General features: G+C 41.1%; 2 protein-coding genes across 3 annotated transcripts; one reads left to right on the plus strand and one right to left on the minus strand.

The window, feature by feature from the left end:
* Positions 1 to 1,250: 1,250 nt before the first annotated feature.
* On the minus strand, positions 1,251 to 4,046 carry zgc:92606 (uncharacterized protein LOC100000242 homolog). The gene is made up of 5 exons (XM_012821586.3): positions 3,855 to 4,046; positions 2,908 to 2,997; positions 2,692 to 2,770; positions 1,887 to 2,005; positions 1,251 to 1,749 (listed from the first exon to the last, which is right to left on the minus strand). Exons 2-5 carry the CDS (start codon positions 2,995 to 2,997, stop codon positions 1,684 to 1,686), a joined length of 354 nt encoding a protein of 117 aa, XP_012677040.1. The 5' UTR covers positions 3,855 to 4,046; the 3' UTR covers positions 1,251 to 1,683.
* A 1,005-nt stretch (positions 4,047 to 5,051) lies between these two features.
* On the plus strand, positions 5,052 to 12,893 carry u2af2a (U2 small nuclear RNA auxiliary factor 2a). Of its 2 annotated transcripts, none has more exons than XM_012821576.3 (11): positions 5,052 to 5,587; positions 6,394 to 6,544; positions 6,906 to 7,012; positions 7,177 to 7,328; positions 7,457 to 7,573; positions 7,721 to 7,859; positions 7,989 to 8,065; positions 8,233 to 8,355; positions 8,761 to 8,847; positions 9,015 to 9,266; positions 12,062 to 12,893. In XM_012821576.3, exons 1-11 carry the CDS (start codon positions 5,536 to 5,538, stop codon positions 12,194 to 12,196), a joined length of 1,392 nt encoding a protein of 463 aa, XP_012677030.1. In that variant the 5' UTR covers positions 5,052 to 5,535; the 3' UTR covers positions 12,197 to 12,893. The 2 variants fall into 2 exon arrangements, with proteins under 2 accessions (XP_012677030.1, XP_012677015.1); XM_012821561.3 differs by having other exon boundaries at positions 5,063 to 5,587; positions 7,986 to 8,065.
* Positions 12,894 to 21,943: the final 9,050 nt, after the last annotated feature.

Consider the following 21,943-nt stretch of genomic DNA (forward strand, 5'->3'; position numbering starts at 1 on the left):
TTTGGCGTGGAATGACTCATATTTGAGTGTGCCAACATTAGCAATAACGTCAGCTAGTTCGAGGTGTATGCATAGGCTAACCATTAAATTAGCAGCACATTTCCCGTATTTAACAATGATTAAACATGGACTTACCTGAAAGTGATGCACGGGCATCATCTCGCAGTTTCAGACTCCTGTTGTCTTTTTGAGGCCATTTTCGAAAAGTTCACCTAGCCTACTGTCAAAGTTCGTCATGCCACTGAGATAGGAAAGGGCACCAGCGGCGAGCTTGGGAAGTTGAGGGTGTATATGGGGTTTTTTTGGGGGGTGGACGGGGCACCATAGTAACTTTTTTTGAGCAATTAAATATATCTCTTGTTCTGCCTGTTTTGTGATATACATGCCTAAAAGGTGCCTAATATTTCTATACTGAAATAATATCAGATTATAATTATTATAACTATGATGATTTTTCAGTTGCCTATTTTTTGGTGCCCCCTCAGGACTTGGTGCCCTACGCACAGCGCGTAGTGCGCGTTATGGGAGCGGCGGCACTGGATACAGAGATGGACAGTGTCAGAAAGAGGAATTGGAGAAGGGCAGATAGATAGAAAAAAAACAAGTGGATGGAGTTTCTACAGAGAGAAAGAATGAGTGAACGTAGGAAAGAGAGAGTACAAGGGGGAGGAAGGAGGTGAGCGCAGAGAGATAGAGTATGAGAAAGAGTAGACTGAGCGGGATAGATAGAAAGATGGATAGAGAGATGGAAAGAAAAACGGGTAGTGTGGAAGGTGTCATCAATATTCCTAGTTATACAGTTGAATGGAGAGGGGCAGAGAGAGGGGGAGCCTTGGAATTACCACGGTGTATGAATTGTGCTATATAAAGAAAATTGCCTTGCCTTGCCTTGCCTTGCCTTGGAATTGGAGCAGGTGTCAGTGAAGCACAGGTGCAAGCCAGTTTAATTATACTATGATGTCACAATTGCTTTGCAAGCACTGTATTTAGAAGCCTAGGAAGAACAGCACAGGGCCTTGCTTTGCATGCACTGTAATAAGAAGCCACCAGATAACAGTATAGTGCTCTGATTTGCATGCACCGTAATACATCTTAACAGTAAAAAGAATGCATGAGCATGGGGGGTGTCCAATGTCCATTAACATGCTCGACAATAATGGTGGCACAAAAAAATATTAAGCCGTGCCTACAGGTAGGGCTGTGACTGAAGTGATTCAAAGGTAGAAGAACATAAGACAATGTTTCAGTCATCAGTCTCAAAGAGTTTATTTTGCACAAAAAAGTCCTTGATATTACATAAAAAAAATACTATTTGCATTAAATACAGATGAACTGGTCAAGAGAGAAAGATGAGCTCACACTCTCATCTCTCCAAACTTATACTCTTGCTTTCAACCCTTGATCGCTCAAATGTCCGTAGCTCCACTCTCCTCAAAATTCGTATTTTCAAATCATAATTCTGACATGGATCATGAATATTATGTAACACAATATTACTCCAAAAATACTGACTCAAAGAAATGCACACCCAGCCCCCACCCTTTAGCTATGCCCAAGCCCTTTCCTCATCATATTTATCTTATGTGGGATTATAGTGGCAAAACATTTGGAATTTTAGTCTGTCTCCCTATCCTCTTTCTTCACCATCCATTCTCAATCTTTCTCCATCCTTTTTGACCAGCTTCAGGCACCGTACACACTTTCATTGCTGTATGTCATGTACAGGAAGAGGTCCTCATCATGATGTTCCTGTAGCCGTGGAGAATGAAGACTTAGTATTTGTTTAACATGCAACACATCAAGCAAATATGTGAAACATTATGTACATGTATTTCGGCAGCTGATGACAATGATGGGAGCCAAGGATTTCAAGGTGGTGTTATTACCTCATAGACAGCAGACAGGGACATGCTGGATGGGGGGAGGGAGTTCTTGACAAAAAAGAAGAGGGCCTCCTCGGGCCTCATAGACACTCGCTGTCTGATCAGGAAACACAGCTGACCAACTGTAAGACATTTGATAAGAGTAAGTATTAACCAGTCACTCCAGGATTTTGCAATCTTGTGATTTTGCAAATTCAAGGATTTTGGCGCATACATACAAGGGGAAGAAATTGCAAATGGTCAGATAGAAACATATCATTTCACCAAGTTTAATTTCATTATAAAAGGAATGTCATAAGTCCAATATCCTAGGGCTGGATTTCGCCATCTTTACCATGACACGATACATATTACAATACAAATGTCACAACACATTACATCACAATATTAATAAGAGGTAATTCATTACAGCAAATGTGTGCAAAAAAATGATTAAAGCCCTACAAGAGCATCTTTAATCTGCTCTTGTCATTCTGTCTGTCTGTAATTCCGTTCTTACATGTGACCATCTCAGGCTCTGCGGAGATACTGCATTAATGGTCTACAGAAACCCATGGTGAATACACAAATAACTGTTCACACAGGTGACAGAATCTCTTCAGTGCCAACTACCAACACCTGAATAGTATTTGATTGGTTTGAACAAGATGCATTGCAAAAATTTTAATTTAATATCTTCATGAACATGAAAAACCAAGTCTTTTTAAGACTGTTTATATAGGGCTAAGTCACAAAATCACCTCAGTGCAAATCTACCATTAGACAATAAGAGGGGGTGAACGGTAAAACATAAACATGGCTAACTTACCTGTCAAATCTGCGGGAACTAGGTACTTCTTTTTGTCCAGTTCTGGAACTCGTGATCTTGAAGCCTTCTCAACAATAATCTTATCGGAATGGTAAGAAAGTAATTAGCTCTGTAACATTCAGCATATGTCACTTGCACTGTAAATGACTGAAATAACAATTGACAACATCATGACACTGTTGTGTGATACTGCATGAATTATGACTGACTACTTACAGGTATTTTATCAGGATGTTTAGCCCGGACCCTCTCCCCCTCTGATCTCCTCACTTCCAGAGGGACGGTACGCTGATACTGGCTACTCATCTAAAGGGAAGAGTCAGGGGGAAATCATTTCCTCAAATCTTCCACAAGTTATTGACACCATCCATATGTGTGTGCCACCACAATATGGCCATGTCTAGTGTAATTTGAAAGCCACAAGTATGTTCATGACAACAGGAGTTTAAATTCAACAGGATTACGACAAAATACATGTACAAGTAAAATGTACACACTTCACAGCAACAGGAAGTCCTCCGTTTAGACTTATTGTACTATTAACAAGGAGGCGGGAATGAAATACCATAAAAATAGCCTACGCAACATATCAACTATGCAATATATCAACAAAGACAATTAAGCCTAAAGCCTGAATTACTTATAAGCAAATTAATTCTGATGCGGGGTAGTGGTGTGGTCGGCCCAATAAGCCATTAGCTATATTTGCAATATGTGATTTTAGAACAACAGACTATTAGGTACACTACTGTAAACGACAAGAACATGGGGAAGTGGAACAAATTCCGTCATAAATTTAAACGGTTTGTTATCGATACCTTGCCAGCTAAATTAATGGGCTAGTTTACGTAGCGACGATAACTTTCCATTAGTAGCTTTATCGGGACCAGTACAGTCGAGCGCTAGCTGAGATAACCGTACCTTTACAACACTTTCACATGACAACACATTACAATCGCTTTGCCCTTTATAGTCGACAATTAACATTACTACACTAAACTAGGTTACTATGCAATATACTACCACGTCTGAAACATGCGATTAACGTTAGCTAACCCAGTGATACACATACCTAAATAAGTCACCCTACTTACTTGCTAGCTAGAAGAAGGCTAACTATATCTTGCTAAGAAGAGGGCTATGGCAATAACGATAAACCTTACCTTAAAACCACTGGCAGCTGAATATCAGACCCAGTAAACGGGATACTATACAGTCCTTTGTGGAGCAGAACAAGATAACACAGCAAACGTGGAGCTAACTGCAGATACAAGGCAGATTTTACTCAAATGTCCTGTGATGAAGAAGTCTATTTTTAAAATGTCGACTGGTCCACTTCTCTGAGTGAAACAACAACAAACATTAACCCGTCCATTTCATTGATGTTTGACCAATGGGAGACGTTCACATAGACAGACGCTACTTCCATCCATTTAGTGACGGGCGAAGGATGGAATTCTGATTTGTTGACCATGTTTCCATTGGCTTAAGCCCCTGCCAGACAGCTAATTTGCTCTCTTGTCCACCCCTAGCTGGGATGACTGACAGCACAGCAAACCAATCACATAGAAAGCTAACTGGGCCAAAATGCAAATGAATACGTGCCCTACGTGTCATTACAGGCTGCAGGGCTAATACTAGTGTGCCAATACTCTAGCAGAGAATTTTGTTAAATCGGTCCAGATTCTCCTCTTTCTGACTGTGTGGATGTCTGTCGAACATTAATTGAAAGAATGGGGAAACAGCTCTGCACCGTCTCCTTAAAGATATTTTATTATCAGATTCTGATATAATTTCGCTGAAATCAATGATAAAACATGTTTTATTGATTTAAATTTAGTAGGCACGGTCTAGCAATAATATATTGTATACAATAGTATGAAAAATGCTAAATATAAGGCTAAAGTATATTTGTAAAACTTTCTTGCAAAACAAGAACAACAACGAAGGACCGTTGCACAACAGTTTGTCGAGTATAGGCTACTGTAAGTCTGCACTGGTGTTGCTGTCTGAAATGCACATCGTAATCAAAACATAGAGTTCAAAATACGTTTGTTCCAGGTTCCACAGGTTCCGTGCATACAGTAGAATATGTACAGTAGGTGACAATACATATGTATGCCAACACATGTAGTAGCAATGCATAAACAATACATAATTAAAGAGACAGGCAGACAGACAGACAGATAGGAAAGAATAGCTAGATAAGTATCTGATTAATTCAGCCGTGGGCATCAAACTGGAGATGTTTTGCACTTTAGTATCCTTCTTTTTAAACCTCAGCATACTACCTCTTCTTCCATCCACGCCACCACCACTGATATCCTGACACTGAATATCTGTAGGACCTTTATTGTTGAAAATGTCACCCGGAAATTCTTTAATCAGCTACCAGGTCAAAAGAGCGAAACGACCGTGCTAGACCGAGCTCTTCTTTCCAAGTGGAATTGAAATAAAATAAATAACATAGTTGTACTCTATCTTGTTCAAAGTCTGTATATCCTACTTTATCGACTGATAGATCGCCATTCATTCCAGTCTAAAGCGACTAATTATTTCAAAGGCAACACGTTTTCTAGAAAGGTCTTCATGTGGTAGTTGGCTAAGTTGCTAGCTAATTAGCCCATCAAATCCTGAACAGACATTTGGATGGGTTCAGTGCATGCAATGATGCCGATCTGCTTCAAGTAGGATAGCGGTTATCATTTGCATAAGGTTATTATAACGGTTTTTATTCAGACGCTGTGAACTTTGTTGTCCGTTGAAAGTGCGCGTAGCTGCACAGAGTACCAAGCTCACCACTCCCCCGTCTAAGGTTAGCTAGCATCGTGGAGTACCACGAACATGTCGGATGAATTTGATGAATTCGAGAGGCAGTTGACAGAAAACAAACAAGGTGAGACAGATTCCATTGTCCCTCTATACTCAAGGCTAACTTGCCACGTAACAAACTACATCAGTAGCCCATCAAGACTGTTTACAAGGGAAATAAATATGCGCTAGCTGTCGATAGACACTTCGCTAAGTTCACAGCTAGCTTATTGTCTCCTCTCTTTTAATACATTAACAATTTAGACGTTGAGTTTCATTCTTTTGAGTTGCCTCATTTTGCAGTAATTTGAGTGGTAGTGATATATTTATTTTGACAGAGCTTTCAAGTTAAATTTGGCATGTATTATGGTCTTTGTTAAATGTGGAAGTTGTGCCTGCGATTAGCATTGTTTCTTCGTATGAAACATCTCCTTGCTGCAAGAAAGCTAATAGGTCCTGGTCATTACCTTTGTCACACGCGCGCTTTTCCAAGGCTCGCGTGTTATGAACACTATCCTATAGTGTTATACATTATTATTATTATAATAAGCAGTGCAAGGATATGGCACTGTGTTAATAGAATTGGTAGAACAACCGAATCTTCAAGCCTTTTTAAAAGATTAACGTTAAACAAGCAACACTGTTGTCCGTTATCAGTAGACAGTTGCCAGTTACTGAAAATACCTCTTTTCATTTATCTGTTTATAAATGTTCATCAGGGCTAAAGAAGATGATGACACAACATCAACTTAGATGATCGTAGGTTGAGTTTTGGTTGTTTACATTGGGCAAGTTGCCAGCCTCATGAGGTGGTATAAACATATACACCACCTGAATGTTATGGCTAAAGTCGGTGTGTCTTTTTAACACTTCAAATTCAACGTTAACCAGCCGACAGGGACAAGGAGAATAAACACCATGGGCGCAGTCGATCGCGAAGTAAAAGCCGTGAGAAGAAACGGAGAAGCCGAGATCGAGACAGAGAAAGGAGGACTAGCAGAGACCGACATGCAGAGAGCAAAGATCGTAGACAGAGACGCAGGTAACTTATATTTAATAAGTTATATTTAAAACAATATTTATCTCCTTGACTTCAACTTCAACATGACAGTCGCAAATATTGTAGGCGTTGATGCATTGGGAATTTAGATGTGATGCACTGTATGCTGCCTGTCAGAGTACCTCTGGACAGATACCCTTACCCACTGATGGAAGTGTTGTTTTACTTAAATCTGTAAATAGTGAAGGACTGTCTGATCATGAAATACTTACGTTGAACATCAGATTTATTTGAGATCCCCCAATGTATTCTCTGGGCCAGGTAACCCTGATCCATACCCGCATACAGTGTACATTTTACATTCAAAGTTTTGTCTTGCTGTCTGTCTCAAACTGAATTTTAGCCGTTCCCCACATCGTGAACCAAAGAAGAAGAAAATCAAGAAGTACTGGGATGTCCCACCACCTGGCTTTGAACACATCACTCCCATGCAATACAAAGCCATGCAGGGTTAGTTCATCTCCATTGTGCTGTAAACTTAATAAACAGGTCTTCAGTAACTCTCAAGCATTTTGCCAGGAAGTGATCTACATCTTCCAAGGCTTGCAGGTCAGTAGACACTCCTTCAGATAATGTTCTGATGTTCAGACTCTGCTCTGTTATCTGCAACTCAGCTGCAGGTCAGATTCCAGCCACTGCCCTGTTGCCCACCATGACCCCTGATGGCCTTGCAGTCACCCCCACCCCAGTGCCAGTGGTCGGCAGCCAGATGACCCGGCAGGCTCGTAGACTCTATGTTGGCAACATCCCATTTGGCATCACTGAGGTGAGTTTTGGAGGTGGAGTAGGGTTTCTATTATGAAAGGGGATATGTGCAGCTCTTACTGTTCTGCAGTGATTTTAATATTCTGGGCTCCATATGAAGCTTTTGGTCCCCTGTCTGTCTGCCCGCAGGAGTCCATGATGGACTTCTTCAACGCTCAGATGAGGTTGGGTGGATTGACTCAGGCACCAGGGAACCCTGTCCTTGCTGTTCAGATCAACCAGGATAAGAACTTTGCCTTTCTGGAGGTCGGTCTAACATGTCGGTCTCTCTCTATTTCTGGCATAAATAATATTGAAATTTTGTATTGAAATGAAATATGTAGTTTTTATATTGTGGCTGTGATGCTCAGAATGCATTCTTGCCTAATACTGTTCTTCCTTGCCTGTTTGAAGTTCCGTTCGGTTGACGAGACAACCCAGGCCATGGCCTTTGACGGAATCATCTTCCAAGGCCAGAGTCTAAAGATCCGCCGGCCGCATGACTACCAGCCTCTCCCGGGTATGAGTGAGAACCCCAGCGTCTATGTACCAGGTAGGTTACTCTCGATTACTGACCCTACACTATTTTTGTAATTGTGATGGATTTATCTAAACTCAGTTTTGTGGCATTAGGGGATTGGGTTTTTGTACCAAAATTAAACCTTACATTTTTCTCAAGGAGTGGTGTCAACAGTTGTGCCAGACTCGGCGCACAAACTCTTTATCGGCGGCCTTCCTAATTATCTCAACGATGATCAGGTCAGTGTTGTGTCCAGACTATCATTTATTTGAACTGACAAGGTTTCATTACATATCAGCACTCAGAGATAATGCCGTTAAAACAAGATACGTTGAAAGCAGTAGCTATTTTATGCACTGTATTTTAGATGTGTCCTTTCTGAATGTCTTGCCAATCCCTTTCTCAGGTGAAAGAGTTGTTGACCTCATTTGGACCTTTGAAAGCCTTTAACCTGGTAAAGGACAGTGCCACTGGTCTCTCAAAAGGCTATGCCTTCTGCGAATATGTTGATGTCAACGTCAGTGATCAGGTGATTCACTATTACACTATCTGTGCTGATTAGCTTAGATTGCTGACTGTTTGTGTGTTGTCTTTATGGCCAAAAGATGTAAACAGTGTTGTTTTCAGAACATTAAAAATCATGTTGCAGATGCTTTATGAGGGACTTATTTTTGTTGATAAATAGGAATGTAAATAAGACTGTAAATAGCAGGACTATAAATTATTTAGTCCTTGAGGTACACTGGGTATCCCTTACGTCTGAAATGCCAAGCTTTGCAGTACATTTCAGTTAGAATGGATGTTTGTATTGTAGGACACTACTGACACTTCTGACAGTTTGTCAGGCCTCTAATGAGACCAAGCTGTAGGCAAAGTCAATCTGTTGAATGACACTTGCATTAACCTCTCTGTCTAATGCTGTTCACTTTCTCAGGCCATTGCAGGGCTGAATGGCATGCAGCTGGGTGACAAGAAGCTCCTGGTGCAGAGAGCCAGTGTGGGCTCCAAAAATGCCACTCTGGTGAGTGTCAGAGGGAGTGAGCGAGAATTTGGCCTTTTGAAAGATGCCTGTCTATGTTCCAAGTTCAGGCCTGATGAATCTCATTTTATGTCTGTTTGTCTTAACTCTTTCTCTCACTCTGTTCCCATGTCTCTCGCCTCACCACTGCCCCTTCTTGTCCTCTCCAGACAAGTATAAACCAGACGCCGGTGACGCTGCAGGTCCCTGGCCTGATGAACAGCTCAATGAACCAGATGGGCGGGATCCCCACAGAAATACTGTGTCTCATGAACATGGTGGTGCCGGAGGAGCTGGTGGATGACGACGAGTACGAGGAGATCGTGGAGGACGTGAAGGAGGAGTGCGGCAAATATGGCCAGGTGAAGAGCATCGAGATCCCAAGGCCTGTGGACGGAGTGGAAGTGCCCGGCACTGGCAAGGTAAACTGGAATGCTCTGACCTCAGTTAAAACCAAGTCATGTCCAGTCAATGTTGATTTCTCACATTTGTTGCATATACAGAATACCACCTCAACCTCAGACACATAGGCCCATAGTGATCAACAGCCTGCATTCAAGCAGCTATTGGCAAAGCACATGCAGTCAAGCCGGAAAGTCTGCACACCCCTTTCACCTTCTCCACGTTTTATTACATTACAGACTTGTACTACAATAGATTGAGTTCATTATATTATTATATATTAATAGCCAAAAATGACAAAGTGAAAACAGGTTTTTTGAAAATATGCAATTTTATTTTGCTGACAAAAATAGGTTATTTAGGGGTTACATATCTGTACAAACTCTTGGCCTAATACTTGGTTGCTGCACCTTTGGCAGCGATTACAGCTTCAAGGCGTCTTGGGAAAGAAGCTACGAGCTTGGCATACTTGTTTCTGGACATTTTTGCCTATTCCTCTTAGCCTATCCTTGCAAGCTCCGTCAGGTTGGATGGGGAGCGTCGGTACACAGCCATTTTCAGCTCTTTCCACAGATGTTCAATTGGATTCAGGTCTGGGCTCTGGCTGGGCCACTCAAGGACATGCACAGATATTCTCTGAAGCCACTCCTTTGTTCTCTTGGCTGTGTTCCTCGGGTTGTTGTCATGTTGGAAGGTAAACCTTCGCCCCAGTCTGAGGTCCCGAGCGCTCTGGAGCAGGTTTTCTTCAAGGATCTCTGTGTACTTGGCTGCATTCATATTTCCCTATATCAGGACTAGTCGCCCCGTTCCCGCTGCTGAAAAACATCCCCACATCATGAGGCTGCCACCGTCATGCTTCACTGTAGGGATGGTATTAGCCAGGTGATGAGCGGTTCCTGGTTTCCTCCAGACGTGACGCTTGGTTTTCAGGGCAAAAAGTTAAATTTAGTTTTTTTTATCAGACCAGAGAATCTTCCCCAATTGCTCAGTTTGGCCGGGCGGCCAGGTCTAGGTAGATTGTTGGTGGTTCCAAACTTTTACAAATGATGGTGGCCACTGTGCTCTTTGGGACCTGTAAAGCTGCAGAGATTTTTCCGTACCCTTCTCCAAAGCTATGCCTTGACACAATCCTGTTTCCGAGGTCTGCAGATAATTCCTTTGACCCCCATGGCTTGGAGTTCGCTCTGACATGCACTGTCAACTGTGGGACCTTATATAGGCTGGTATTGGCAATCCCCAATCATGACCAATCAATTGAATTTATCACAGGTGGACTCCAATTAAGTTGTAGAAAAATCTCAAGCAGTATCAGTGGAAACAAAATGTACCTCGGCTCACTTTTGGGCATACCTGCCAACATTTGAGTTTGACAATCCTGTTTCTGAGGTCTGCAGATAATTCCTTTGACCCCACGGCTTGGAGTTTTCTCTGACATGCACTGTCAACTGTGGGACCTTATATAGGCAGGTGTTGGCAATCCCCAATCATGATAAAATATTTATCACAGGTGGACTCTAATTAAGTTGTAGAAACATCTCAAGCAGTATCAGTGGAAACAAAATGTACCTCGGCTCACTTTTGGGCATACCTGCCAAAATTTGAGTAGCAAAATCCGGAAGATTTCGGTGGCGGCGGTGGGTGGGGAGATTTGAAGGGGGCATGGATGGCAGAGGCGGGCAAATGTTGTTTTTTAGGGATGTTATGAATATAAGTATTTATAGACAACGTATTTATTATGTATTATGTAGTCTTCAGTTTATAAATAAATACACAATAACTGTATTTATTAACAAAAACAAATGTATTTATGTATTATGTATGTAATCACAATGAATTTATTCACAATCACTTATTTATTATTATAACAACTAACTATTGCAATAAATTATGATTTATTGCCTGAGTGCCCTTTTGTGCCCCGGCAGCACAGATATGTTTGAGACTTGACATGTTGACGGGCGTCATTCTTACTGCCGGGCCCTATGTTGAAATCGATACGACAAGCTTTACAAAAAGCATGACTATTATCTAAATGACTGTTCGATAAGCATGGAAACTCCTCTGTCCAACAAGACTTAAATTTACAAACATATTTCACCTTCTTCGGTGGTACACTGGCATCGCCTTCTGCCATTTTCCCTTGCAGTTTCAAATTTGCGCGTCAATAGCCTGGGCAGAAAGATCACCTGCGCAATAGGATGTAGGTTGCCAGATTGACAAATGGGTGGAAAATGGTATAGTGTGGGGGGCAGGAGATGAATCAGAAATACGGGAAAACCCGGGGAAAACGGGAGACTTGGCAGGTCTGCTTTTGGGTGTCATATCAAAGGGTGTGCACACTGGTGTATATATGATATTTTACATTTTGATTTTTAATAAATTAGCACAAATATCTAAACCTGTTTTTACTTTGTCATGAGCTATTGTGTGAAGAATTTTGAACTCAATCTATTGGACAATGTTATTTTGATAAAGGAACAGAACACTTTGAAAATCTGTTTTTGAATTGAATCCATTTTAAGATGAGTCTGAAACATAACAAAATGAAGAAAAGACGAAAGGGTCTGAAACCTTTCCGTATGCATTTGTATGTGCACAAATGCTAATCATGTAAAGTATATTTAAATGTTACAGCTAGACAAGGGTTGGTATGAGAATATATTAAGATGTACAGTTATGTGAAGTGACGTTTGTGAATAGCAATGCTTGTAAATTCACATATCCATGCATTGTACACATACACCAGAAATATTCACCAGAATTGTTATACTGGTTATATTGTTTCGCTGATTTTGTTTTTCTTTTTCCCCCCCAGATTTTTGTGGAGTTCATGTCTGTTTATGACTCGCAAAAGGCAATGCAGGGGCTCACAGGAAGAAAGTTTGCCAACAGGGTGGTTGTGACCAAATACTGCGACCCTGACGCCTATCATCGCCGTGACTTTTGGTAGAGGGAAGGGAAGTACAGAGCAGTGATGGGAGGTGAGCGTGGAGTGAACAGTACTCTGTGGGCTATGTGTATGAGGAATTCTCAAGAAGAGGGTTAAGAAAGCGTCAGGGGAAAACAGGTTTTATCAGGAAAAAGCTAAGACGAGAGCTATCAGATTCTGATATCAGATCAGAGTAGATGGGACGGAGTAGTGTGCTATGTGATCCTTTCATCAGTGAGCGAGAATGTGTAATATGAATTACTGTGTTCTGTTCTTCTTATTTGAGATTTAGATGTTGCTAAAGTATTGAATTGAGGTCAATTGGGTACTGGGGGGACCTTTTATATGAATTAAATTGAAAGATTTCATCACAATTCTTCTTTTAGAGTCTTCTTTCTGTCTGTCTCTTCATTTTTTTTTTTTTTTTTTTCATTTTTTTTTTTTTATTCCTCCCTCTCTACCCTGCTCTCTCCACCTACGTCTTTTTTAGTGTCCAGGATTGGTGAAGGTGCTTTTGCCCTTATTACATCTAACCAAATTTGTAAACAGCAAAACAAAGGTTTAACTTAAATGATCCTATTTTATACATACTGTATATCTAAATGTTGACTGCTGTTTTTTAAACTGTCACAAGCTGTATGTGTCACAAATAACATACTGCGTTGATGTTTGAGGACCAGTAGAACAATTTGACTTAATAAACATGATGCATTTGAAAGTTTCTGTTCAGACATTCTCGTTCTATCACTCAGTGACCTCTCCCCCCAGCATGTTCAATGCTGGCTGAAGCTGCTAAACATGTTCAAATGTTCATTTTCGTCTTCCAGTTGTCCTGTACGATTATACTTTTTTAATATAGCTGAAAGTATCAATCATCGGGGTCCAAGCAGAATGTGTGAGGTGCCCCAAGTGTCAAAAGGTTGAAGGATTTGACAGCATCAACAGGTGAAAAAGGACATTGCCACTTTGGGAAATGTGAGCAAATGGGGCCAAGTATAAGTATATCCGATTTCAGATTTGTAGCTGAAAGATGCAGTGGGTTACCGGTATAACCGGCCCTGACAGTAGTGCATGAGGGATAATCTGTAGGAAAAAAAATCATGTTCCTCTGTCTCCACCCAGTGCTTCTAATGCCATGTGCAAGAATCTACCGCAACTGAATCAAAACATCCAATCAGAGCTAGGAAGAGTGTCAGTCGCTGCTTGTGCATATTCTCCCTTCCCCCACATACCCTCACTCCTGAAGCTCAATATCTTCTGTGAGTGGCTTCAAGCACAAACGCATTGGCGGATAAACAACCACCAGCAAAACTGCCCATCCCTCCTTTCCCAACAACAAGTTACATGACAAAGTTAACAGAAGATGACCCATGAAGAAAAGCATGCCAAAAAGAGAATTAGACTGAGCCCAAGATAATACGAGGGTAAACCACAAAAGTCTTGTGGGCAGCAGAGGAGATGAGGACAAAAGGGTTCAGAAGCCAAACCTGAAAGTTCAGTTAAAGTACCCACCACAGGGATAGGAAGCCAGGCACTTTATGGTTTGTAGATGATGGTGTGGCAGTTAGCATGATGAGCTATTAACTAGCATTGGAAGCTTCAACGGAGACTCTTCCCATTCCTTTGAATGGGGTGATGTCATGCGTTGCCGAACTGAATTGTGGTTTGCTGGTTTTCTTGCGTTGATTGCGGTAGAAAGTTGGGGAGAGTTCAACTTTTCAAGCGGCAGCACAGGCGCCAGCCAATTAAAACGTGTTTATGTAAATATTCCAGGACAGGCGCAAGCCAATTTAATTGCGTTTATGCTAATATGCAAGGCAAAAAAAAAAAGATACTCCGTAAATGGTCATATTTGAACATAAATATCATTTGTCTGGCTTCTTTTTTTTTTTTGCTTAGATTTTTTTTAGAAGTTGCCAAAAAATAGAAATGGAGGTAATGTTTGTTTCGGGGGAAATTAGTTATTTTCCTGAACTGTGCTGCCAATGTAGCTAGCTACTTTTGTAGCTTGTGTGTTACCCCATCGTTAACGCTAGTAGACCGTAGCTATGTGTACACGTATCTTGTATCTAATCTATCTGTGTATTTTCGCAGGTGTCTGCATTGAAGTTGTGAGCAAATATCGTTTGAGGGTATTTCAATTTTGTGTTAGTATATTGGCTTTGAACAAGAAGTTTTACGAATTTGGTGATGTAGCTCATTTGTGTATAGTTAGCGATGGCAACGGTTCTCTGCGCCCTTCTCTAACTCTCTCTTGTGGACTTGTGCTCCGGCAGTAGGTATTGTGCATTCATTGAAGAGTTCTGACAGAAGGGGCTGGGATCTTACTCTTGCTGGTTTCTCCACAATTGAATTGCCTACCCTAGCGTGTCAGTTGTACACCCTCATCAAATGAGGCAAGTATACCAGATTTCAGAATTTCTTCAGATATTGACATGTGCTAGTTGTAGCGCCTCCTGTGGAGGAAATGTCGTAAAATTTGGCGGGTGCCTGAAAAATGTTGTGGTGTGTACCAAGTTACGTCAGAAGATATTGGCAGTAGTCATTATGGGCCAGGCCTTCAATTTTGATGATTTTGGTCATGGTCAGTAAATGACATCAAATTTACTGAAAAAGTATGAACAGCCTTGTAGGAGTTTGTTTTACTTTCAAAAAATTGGACGAAGGCTAATTGCGTGTTGATGATGTATTTATGGTACTTGTGGAGGGTAGCCCAATTATTTACCTGATAATGAAGGGGGTTGCTATTGGTCTGATACCTTTCCCGCTTACCTTCACCAGAGAATTTCTAGATACGCTTGTTACGGGGGTTAGCCAGGCAAAAACTGCTGAATTTCAGTTTATTTTCACATATACGGTTACCGAGCAGGTTTCAAACTGCAAAGTTGCAATAACCCATGAACTGTGTGTTTTTTGGATGTATCCAAATGTTCACTGTTTGACCCTGTGCTGGTGTGGTTCTGGTTGGGTTAGGTTACTGGGTTCAGTTGTTGCCATGGTAATTTGTTGAGCAGCCCAAAATAAACCACTGGTACCACTGGTAACTCTTGGTCCCCAGTGATTTATATTTGTAAATGCATCCATTCTTATAAGTTACTATCCAACACTACTTTTGAGGGAATCATTGGAGACTGTTGTGCTGAACATGATAGTTTTGTTATTGGAAGTCCTGCTTAAGATTATATAATAATATTTTCACTTTTTTGTATAGCACTTTCTAGAATTATAGTGGGCGAAGTCACATACAATAATAACAATAATAATAAAACATTAAAATGAAATATCATTGTTAGGTATTTGCTTTGAGGAACAATACTTTTGAATATTCATATAACATTCATCATTCAAATGATTAGTATGCTCCTCATTTTCAACCACTATGCTACTACTACTGAAAATTGAATGACACCCCACCCACCACCCCCATAAGAATTGTATGGCTTACTTGAGCAAATTGGTTATAAAAGAATATGATAGTCAGGGCCACAAGGTGTACTCATAATGCTCCATGACATAGGGTGCCCAGTAGATGGCGCCCTTATTATCTTGCGGGTAAGATAATCATACTGTGGCTTCATCTGAGAATTCTCTCCTTTTAGGATGCTTGAACTGACGATGGATTTCCATTTGCCACATTTGTATTAAAGCATCTCTACCAGAACATAGTGTTTCTATCAAATTTCAGTTCAAAGGTGGCTGTGTAGAGGAAATTAAGTTTGAGCAGACCATATGAAAGGCACTTGACATTTATTAGAATATTTGATACAAGTTCAGTGTGTATCAGATAGTAAGTGAAGTTTCTGAAGTTGTATTTATCAGTCTGATGTCCTTGTAACCCTTCAGTTCCTTCCTGACTTTCAGTTTCTTACCACTTCATCTTCCTGTCTATTTCTCTTCAGATTCCTGTTTCACTTCTCGTTCCCTGCTCTCGCTTTCTCAGTCCTGATGGAACCAGCCATAGCATTTCTCATACTTTCACAAGTGGGATTAATACAATTCCTAGAGCCCCAGTCACTCTTCTGGGGGGACCTGGCTTTTGCATGTATGACAAACAAAGTCATAAAGCCCGAAGGCATTAGCACAGCTTTTGGTTCAAGCCAGTGAAACACCACATGAGACATGTCTGAATATCTACTTAATCAGGCACCAGCATTGAACACAGCTGTCAGAACAGGCCTTAGGAAATCATGATGGTCACAGTTTGACAACCCATGCTCAGGACACACACCAAACACATACATCAAGGGTTTCACATCACTGACCATAAAGTTTGACATCCAACCAGAAACCCATTTACTTAAAGCCCCATTATTTTATATTATCCTATTTATTTGTTTTTTTGTCTGACTTTAGCGTTTTTATTACTTTTTTGTATTACTGTGATTGATTGTTTAACCCTGTAAAGCACCTTGAGACTTCTTTGTATTTTAAAGTGTGCTGTATAAATAAAGTCCATTATTATTATTTATTATTATGCGAGAATTGGTCATTTTTGCTACTAATATCCCCCTTAAGTTACGAAGTGTGGTTCACTTTTACACCACTGTCATAAATACAAATCACGCTTTGAGGACAGTGGTATACGTGTATTTGTAGACAAGCAGAAGGATATGGAACCTGCAAGGACAACGGCAAAGTCAAAGAAGCATGTAGACTGACAAGGTACAGTAAAATAGTGTACAGAAATATAACTGCATATTTCAATTATTTGTGACATCGGAGAGGTACGTTAACAAAACAAAAAAAGAAAGACACATTTTAGTTTAGTAGTAATGGCACATTTTAATTGCTTACGTCTTCAACCTATAAACATTGTTTTCTAAGCATTTGAAGCGTTATTTGGATGCTAGCCTGAGACGGCACTGAGGTCAATGACTGGGCTTCTCAAATAACAACAAATCTCCATGAGACACTGATGAGGTTACAGCTTATGCCGCATTCTTTCATAAATAAGATTGACAGGGATGTTTATGATGAAAAACTAGCTAGTCGACAACACAAGAATTTTTTTTTTTTACTGACTTTTATCTGATTTGCATTCTTTTGTCACTTTTAGCTCTGACTAAGTAAAAACCAGTCTGAGACTAACTCTTGTTCGGTCTCTTGCTCGGTTACGCTCTCTCTTTCTCTTCCTCTTCCTCTTCCTCGCTTCCTCCAACAACGTCTTCCTCAGTTTCTTTGCCGCCTCTGCCACAATGTCCATACAGAGAATACTGCACTAGCTTCTTACAGCTAGCAGAAGGGTCTAGTTGTTGTGTGAGGTGGCGCCATAAAGCATTATGTAGTTCTCACGAGAGGTGTCGAGCCCTGTCCACCAAAGTTACACAGTGCAATACCAGGCGTGTGGCAGACGCCTATCTCCGTATTACAAGTCACTCTACCACCAAAATGATTTTGAAGCTGCACGGTTCAGGTCCTGATGATTAGCCCAGCGTGAAGAGTCGATCAGGCTGTTGGAATCCCGGACGAGCCCCCAATTACGTTAGGTGAAAATTCACACTCATGTTTACCTAGGACTCCAGAGTTGTGTATAAATAATATTTGATTTAACAACAACAACAAGCTTGTTGGGCTCACGCATGTCCTGGCAGACAAGAGAGGATGAGAAAGGATGTTCTGGAGGATGAGAGAGAGAGAGCCCAGGCTCACTCCCAGACTGCAGCAGACGAGAGAGGAGCAAAGTTAAACAAATCACACAAGGTTCATATAGAATGAAGTTGGTGTTCTCTGACACCAAAGCACTAGAGATAACCACATGGTGGGGCTCCCACATCCGAGGTCATCTTGCTATGCTTTTTGCAACGTAATGCATCAGCAAGGCAGAAAAGAAGGACTACTAGTTCTTCTTATCAGCCCTTGCTTACGCAAACACACAGAAGGTCAATTTTTTAGCACATACACAGAGTTGAAAACGTAAGAATCAACAATAGACAGAAACAGAAAAGTCATTTTTCAGCTAATAAGGGCATATGATTAACACGCATACATACTTGATTAAAGTCAGAGTTTCATATTTCTCTATCAATTTTAAGGTATAATTGTTGCATAATGTTTTTTTAAACTGGAATTGCAGGTGGCACTGCATCTTCACACAAGAATGCTTCATTCCCACCAAGCCATGGATGGACCATCTACAGGACCTCAGTAGTGAAGGCTATACAAAGACTATTATAAAATAGGGTGATATTTGAATTGAATGAAACCCAAAAGGACTGTATTACTGGTAAATGAAATAGGTGAAAATCGCCACAGGTCTGTCCGGTTAGAACAAGAACGGATGTCAAGTCCCAATGATGATGAAAACACTGATGTTTATTGAAAACACACACTCAAGCCTTGAATTGAATGATAATGGACTGTGAATATGATTATCCGTGTAAAGGACTCATATCCACACTTGAATCCGTGGTTTCTATGGAAATAATATATAACAAATATATACAAATATTAACAAGTATATAAACAACAAGAATGAATATAGTATAGCCTACATGATGAATATTACGGCTATAAATGCGGATATGTCCCTTTAATACCGTGCCGCGTAACGGTGGACATTCCAGTATCTCCGTTACCAACGGTAAATCTTTAAAGTAGCATAAATGAGATCTGACAGTGAATGCTTCCTACACAAATAAACGTACATATATGATCTACACTGACACGAAACAGACTTGCTACTAAACACACATATGACAACAGAACACTCACAATCTTATCGACGCATGGCAATGATGAAAGTGAATGTCTCTGATAATGATGTTGAACAGTCCACCGAACTCCTTGATGATGACTTTCTCCAGCTTCTTCTGACCCACAACTGGCCAGTGGTGGCCCAAGCTTATATAGGCCAGAGGGGGGGATGAGAGGGCATGTTCAGACCTGCTTTGGAAACCCAGCATGGGGTGACCATCTGGCCAGTGAATTTCCACTGTGCACGAGCCCCACGGACTCCTGGGATCAACTGATAGGCTGACCTCTGCCTGGACCCCAGGTCCCGTGAGTGGCCTGCACAGCGGGGGTGCACAGCTGGAGGCAACTGGTGAGACAGCCCTTTTTAACAACTAGGATCCAGGTGCTTAGAGTGATGGTGGCACAATTCAGGGGTCTTCCATGTTGGCCTGTCAGAATTCAGAAGTGGTAATATGACATCCCAAGTTAGTTGTTACTCACTCTACCATTACCAGACTGTTGGTAGACTACTCAGAATGCTCTTCATTTGTGTTTGGCAGAACACCCAGTAAAATGGACTACCTGCAAATCGGACGGCCTCTTGTCCACATAGGCTCTGAAGCAATGATGCATGGAGGCCACACATCTGGCCTCGGTGTCTAGAATGGAAATGTGACTGTGGTCACATTGGGTGGTCCCTCCTTGCAGTACTCTGCCCTAGATTCCCTGCAGTTTTGCAGTGCAATGTTTAGGTGCTGGCACTAGGCCATCACAGGCATATGATGTACTGTTCCACTGCAGTAGTTGGATGCTGGTGTCTGGCGAAGGGCACTCTCTGGTTCTTCCTCTTCAGAGGCAAAGAGGGCCCCTGCTGTGACTGTCAGTATAGTTTCCCCTCTCTGCTTTAGCCAGCGCTATATGGGGAGACCTAGATGTGACCAGAGCAGCAAGTTGACATAATGTGACTTGCCTGTGGCAGGATCTTGCTTGCTCCATGTTTGGCTGCCAGGCGTCTGGCCTGGCTTCACTCCAGGCCTTGGCACCAGTGGCTTACACCCAGTGTGGAGCCAAATTTTGGAGTAGGGGTTTCCGCCATTCTCTCTCAGATACTCCGGTCCCCTGAAGTCACAGTACAGTGGTACTACCGAGCAGTTTACCAATATGCGCTCTCTAATGTGTCATACTCCAACCACTCTTTTTGTGTATGGAAGAGTGGTTGAAGTGTGAAGCTCATGTTTGTCGGCCTAGGTGGGATGGCAGAATCCTGTCTGCTTTCTCCTCGATCGGGTCTGGGTGTCATTCTCACTGAACAGCAAAAATGCCAAAATGGAACTCCCCAAAATGTGAATTATGTCCTAAATACTGCCAAATCAAATGTAATCACGTCTCATCAAATGACTGTGATAAGTCAAATATAATCAAATGTCTATCAAGTGTAAATCACAGGCAAAGGGGTTATAAGATGCGTCACAAACAAGCGTAATGGACAGCCTGCAGTCTCCTTAGGTGAACAAATTGATCGCAGGACAGAACAGGAAGCCAGAATTTACAGCTTCACCTCTGGCTGTCACTGCATATTGTATGGCTTCTAGCAGCCACTCCACTTTGAAACCTTTGAATCTTATATTTGCTATGGGAGAAAGATGATGTAACCATGTCTCAGTGGACGTAAGTTTTTTCACATAATCTGATATTTATATTAAAAAACACTGATGTTTCGCTGTTTTTATCAACCCTCCCCATATACTATACGTCAGTGTGTAAATGGTGTTTACCAATGGGGAAAGACAAAGAACTGTAGAAGCTCAGAAGCTGTTGTATCATAATATAGGTCATGCTGTTAAAGTGAGATGCTTCTATAACAACTTTTTCTGTCCCTTGTTATGCATTTGTATTCCCTATTCAACATTAACACACTTGAGTAAGCCCAGGTGCAGACAAAATTCTCAACATTAGAGCTTGTTTAAATTTCCATGCTGTCTACTATTATCAAGCTGCAGTTAGCTAATTGCAATACTATACTCCCTACTGTATACAAATTAAATCATATACAAATTCACTGAAGACAAGACCTTATGTCTGTCAAAAGGTGTAATAGTGCAGTTGAGGGGTTGTTAATACTTAGTGCAGAAATACTTCTTATGACCTTGGTAAATAATATGCACTGTCCTGTAAGGGCTGGGAAATGTAAATTCGTATTTATTATTTAAGAGAGAAAATATGTATTCTAAAAATAATCTTTCATAGCATGTAATATGGAGGTTAAACTTAAACAAAATGTGTTTATTTACCTTAAACCATTTGTGTATCAATATTCACATTTACATTTATATATTATATTTATTGAACTTTGGCTGCTAGTGTACACACATACACAAGACTTCAGTATCAGCACGGAATACTTAGAGAGAATTTAAATCTAACAAGCTGTGTCAATTTGACGCCCCTTCTGCATCCTGCCCACCCCTCATGGTAAAGTGCAGAGCGGTGTTAGGTAGGTGTGTTTAATGGGTCTACGATTATTTCCTCTAGTCTAGATTCATCCACACCATTGCCGGGTGTCTTTTTAGACCCAGTCAGCCACTAGCCATTTTGCTGAATGCAGTTGAGCTCTTCACCTTCACACAGCCCGCCAGCGAGGCAGCAAATTAGAGCAGCATTTCATTAGCATGTCAAACTAGAAGGGTGTTTGGAGAGTGCAGCCCTCTGCCAAGGCCAAATGATCTCGCAATGTTACAGAAAGTGAAAAAATTAAATCCCGGATCGGCCCCTTGGCTCCAAAATGTTATGGGTTCTTCCTTGGCCCATGTTACACCCCCTCCACCAAATATTTTATGAAAATAGGCCTTTTAGCTGTTGTGCAGAAACAACAAACAGCAACGACAACATAACCCCCTTGGCTGAGGTAACCAGGGGTCATAAAATGGCCTGATTCTCACTATGCAGGAAATGACTGGCTTAGCCACAGACTCCTGAAGTAAGAGGCAGTTTTTTTATGTTGTCTCTCAATATTTAGAAAAATAAACACAAAATAGAATAGGCAGCCAATTATATTCTGTAGTCCATTGTTCTCTCATGCTCCCCTTGCTTTTCTTG

The sequence above is a fragment of the Clupea harengus genome, chromosome 11, assembly GCF_900700415.2.
Source record: "Clupea harengus chromosome 11, Ch_v2.0.2, whole genome shotgun sequence".
In the NCBI taxonomy this organism is placed as follows: domain Eukaryota; kingdom Metazoa; phylum Chordata; class Actinopteri; order Clupeiformes; family Clupeidae; genus Clupea; species Clupea harengus.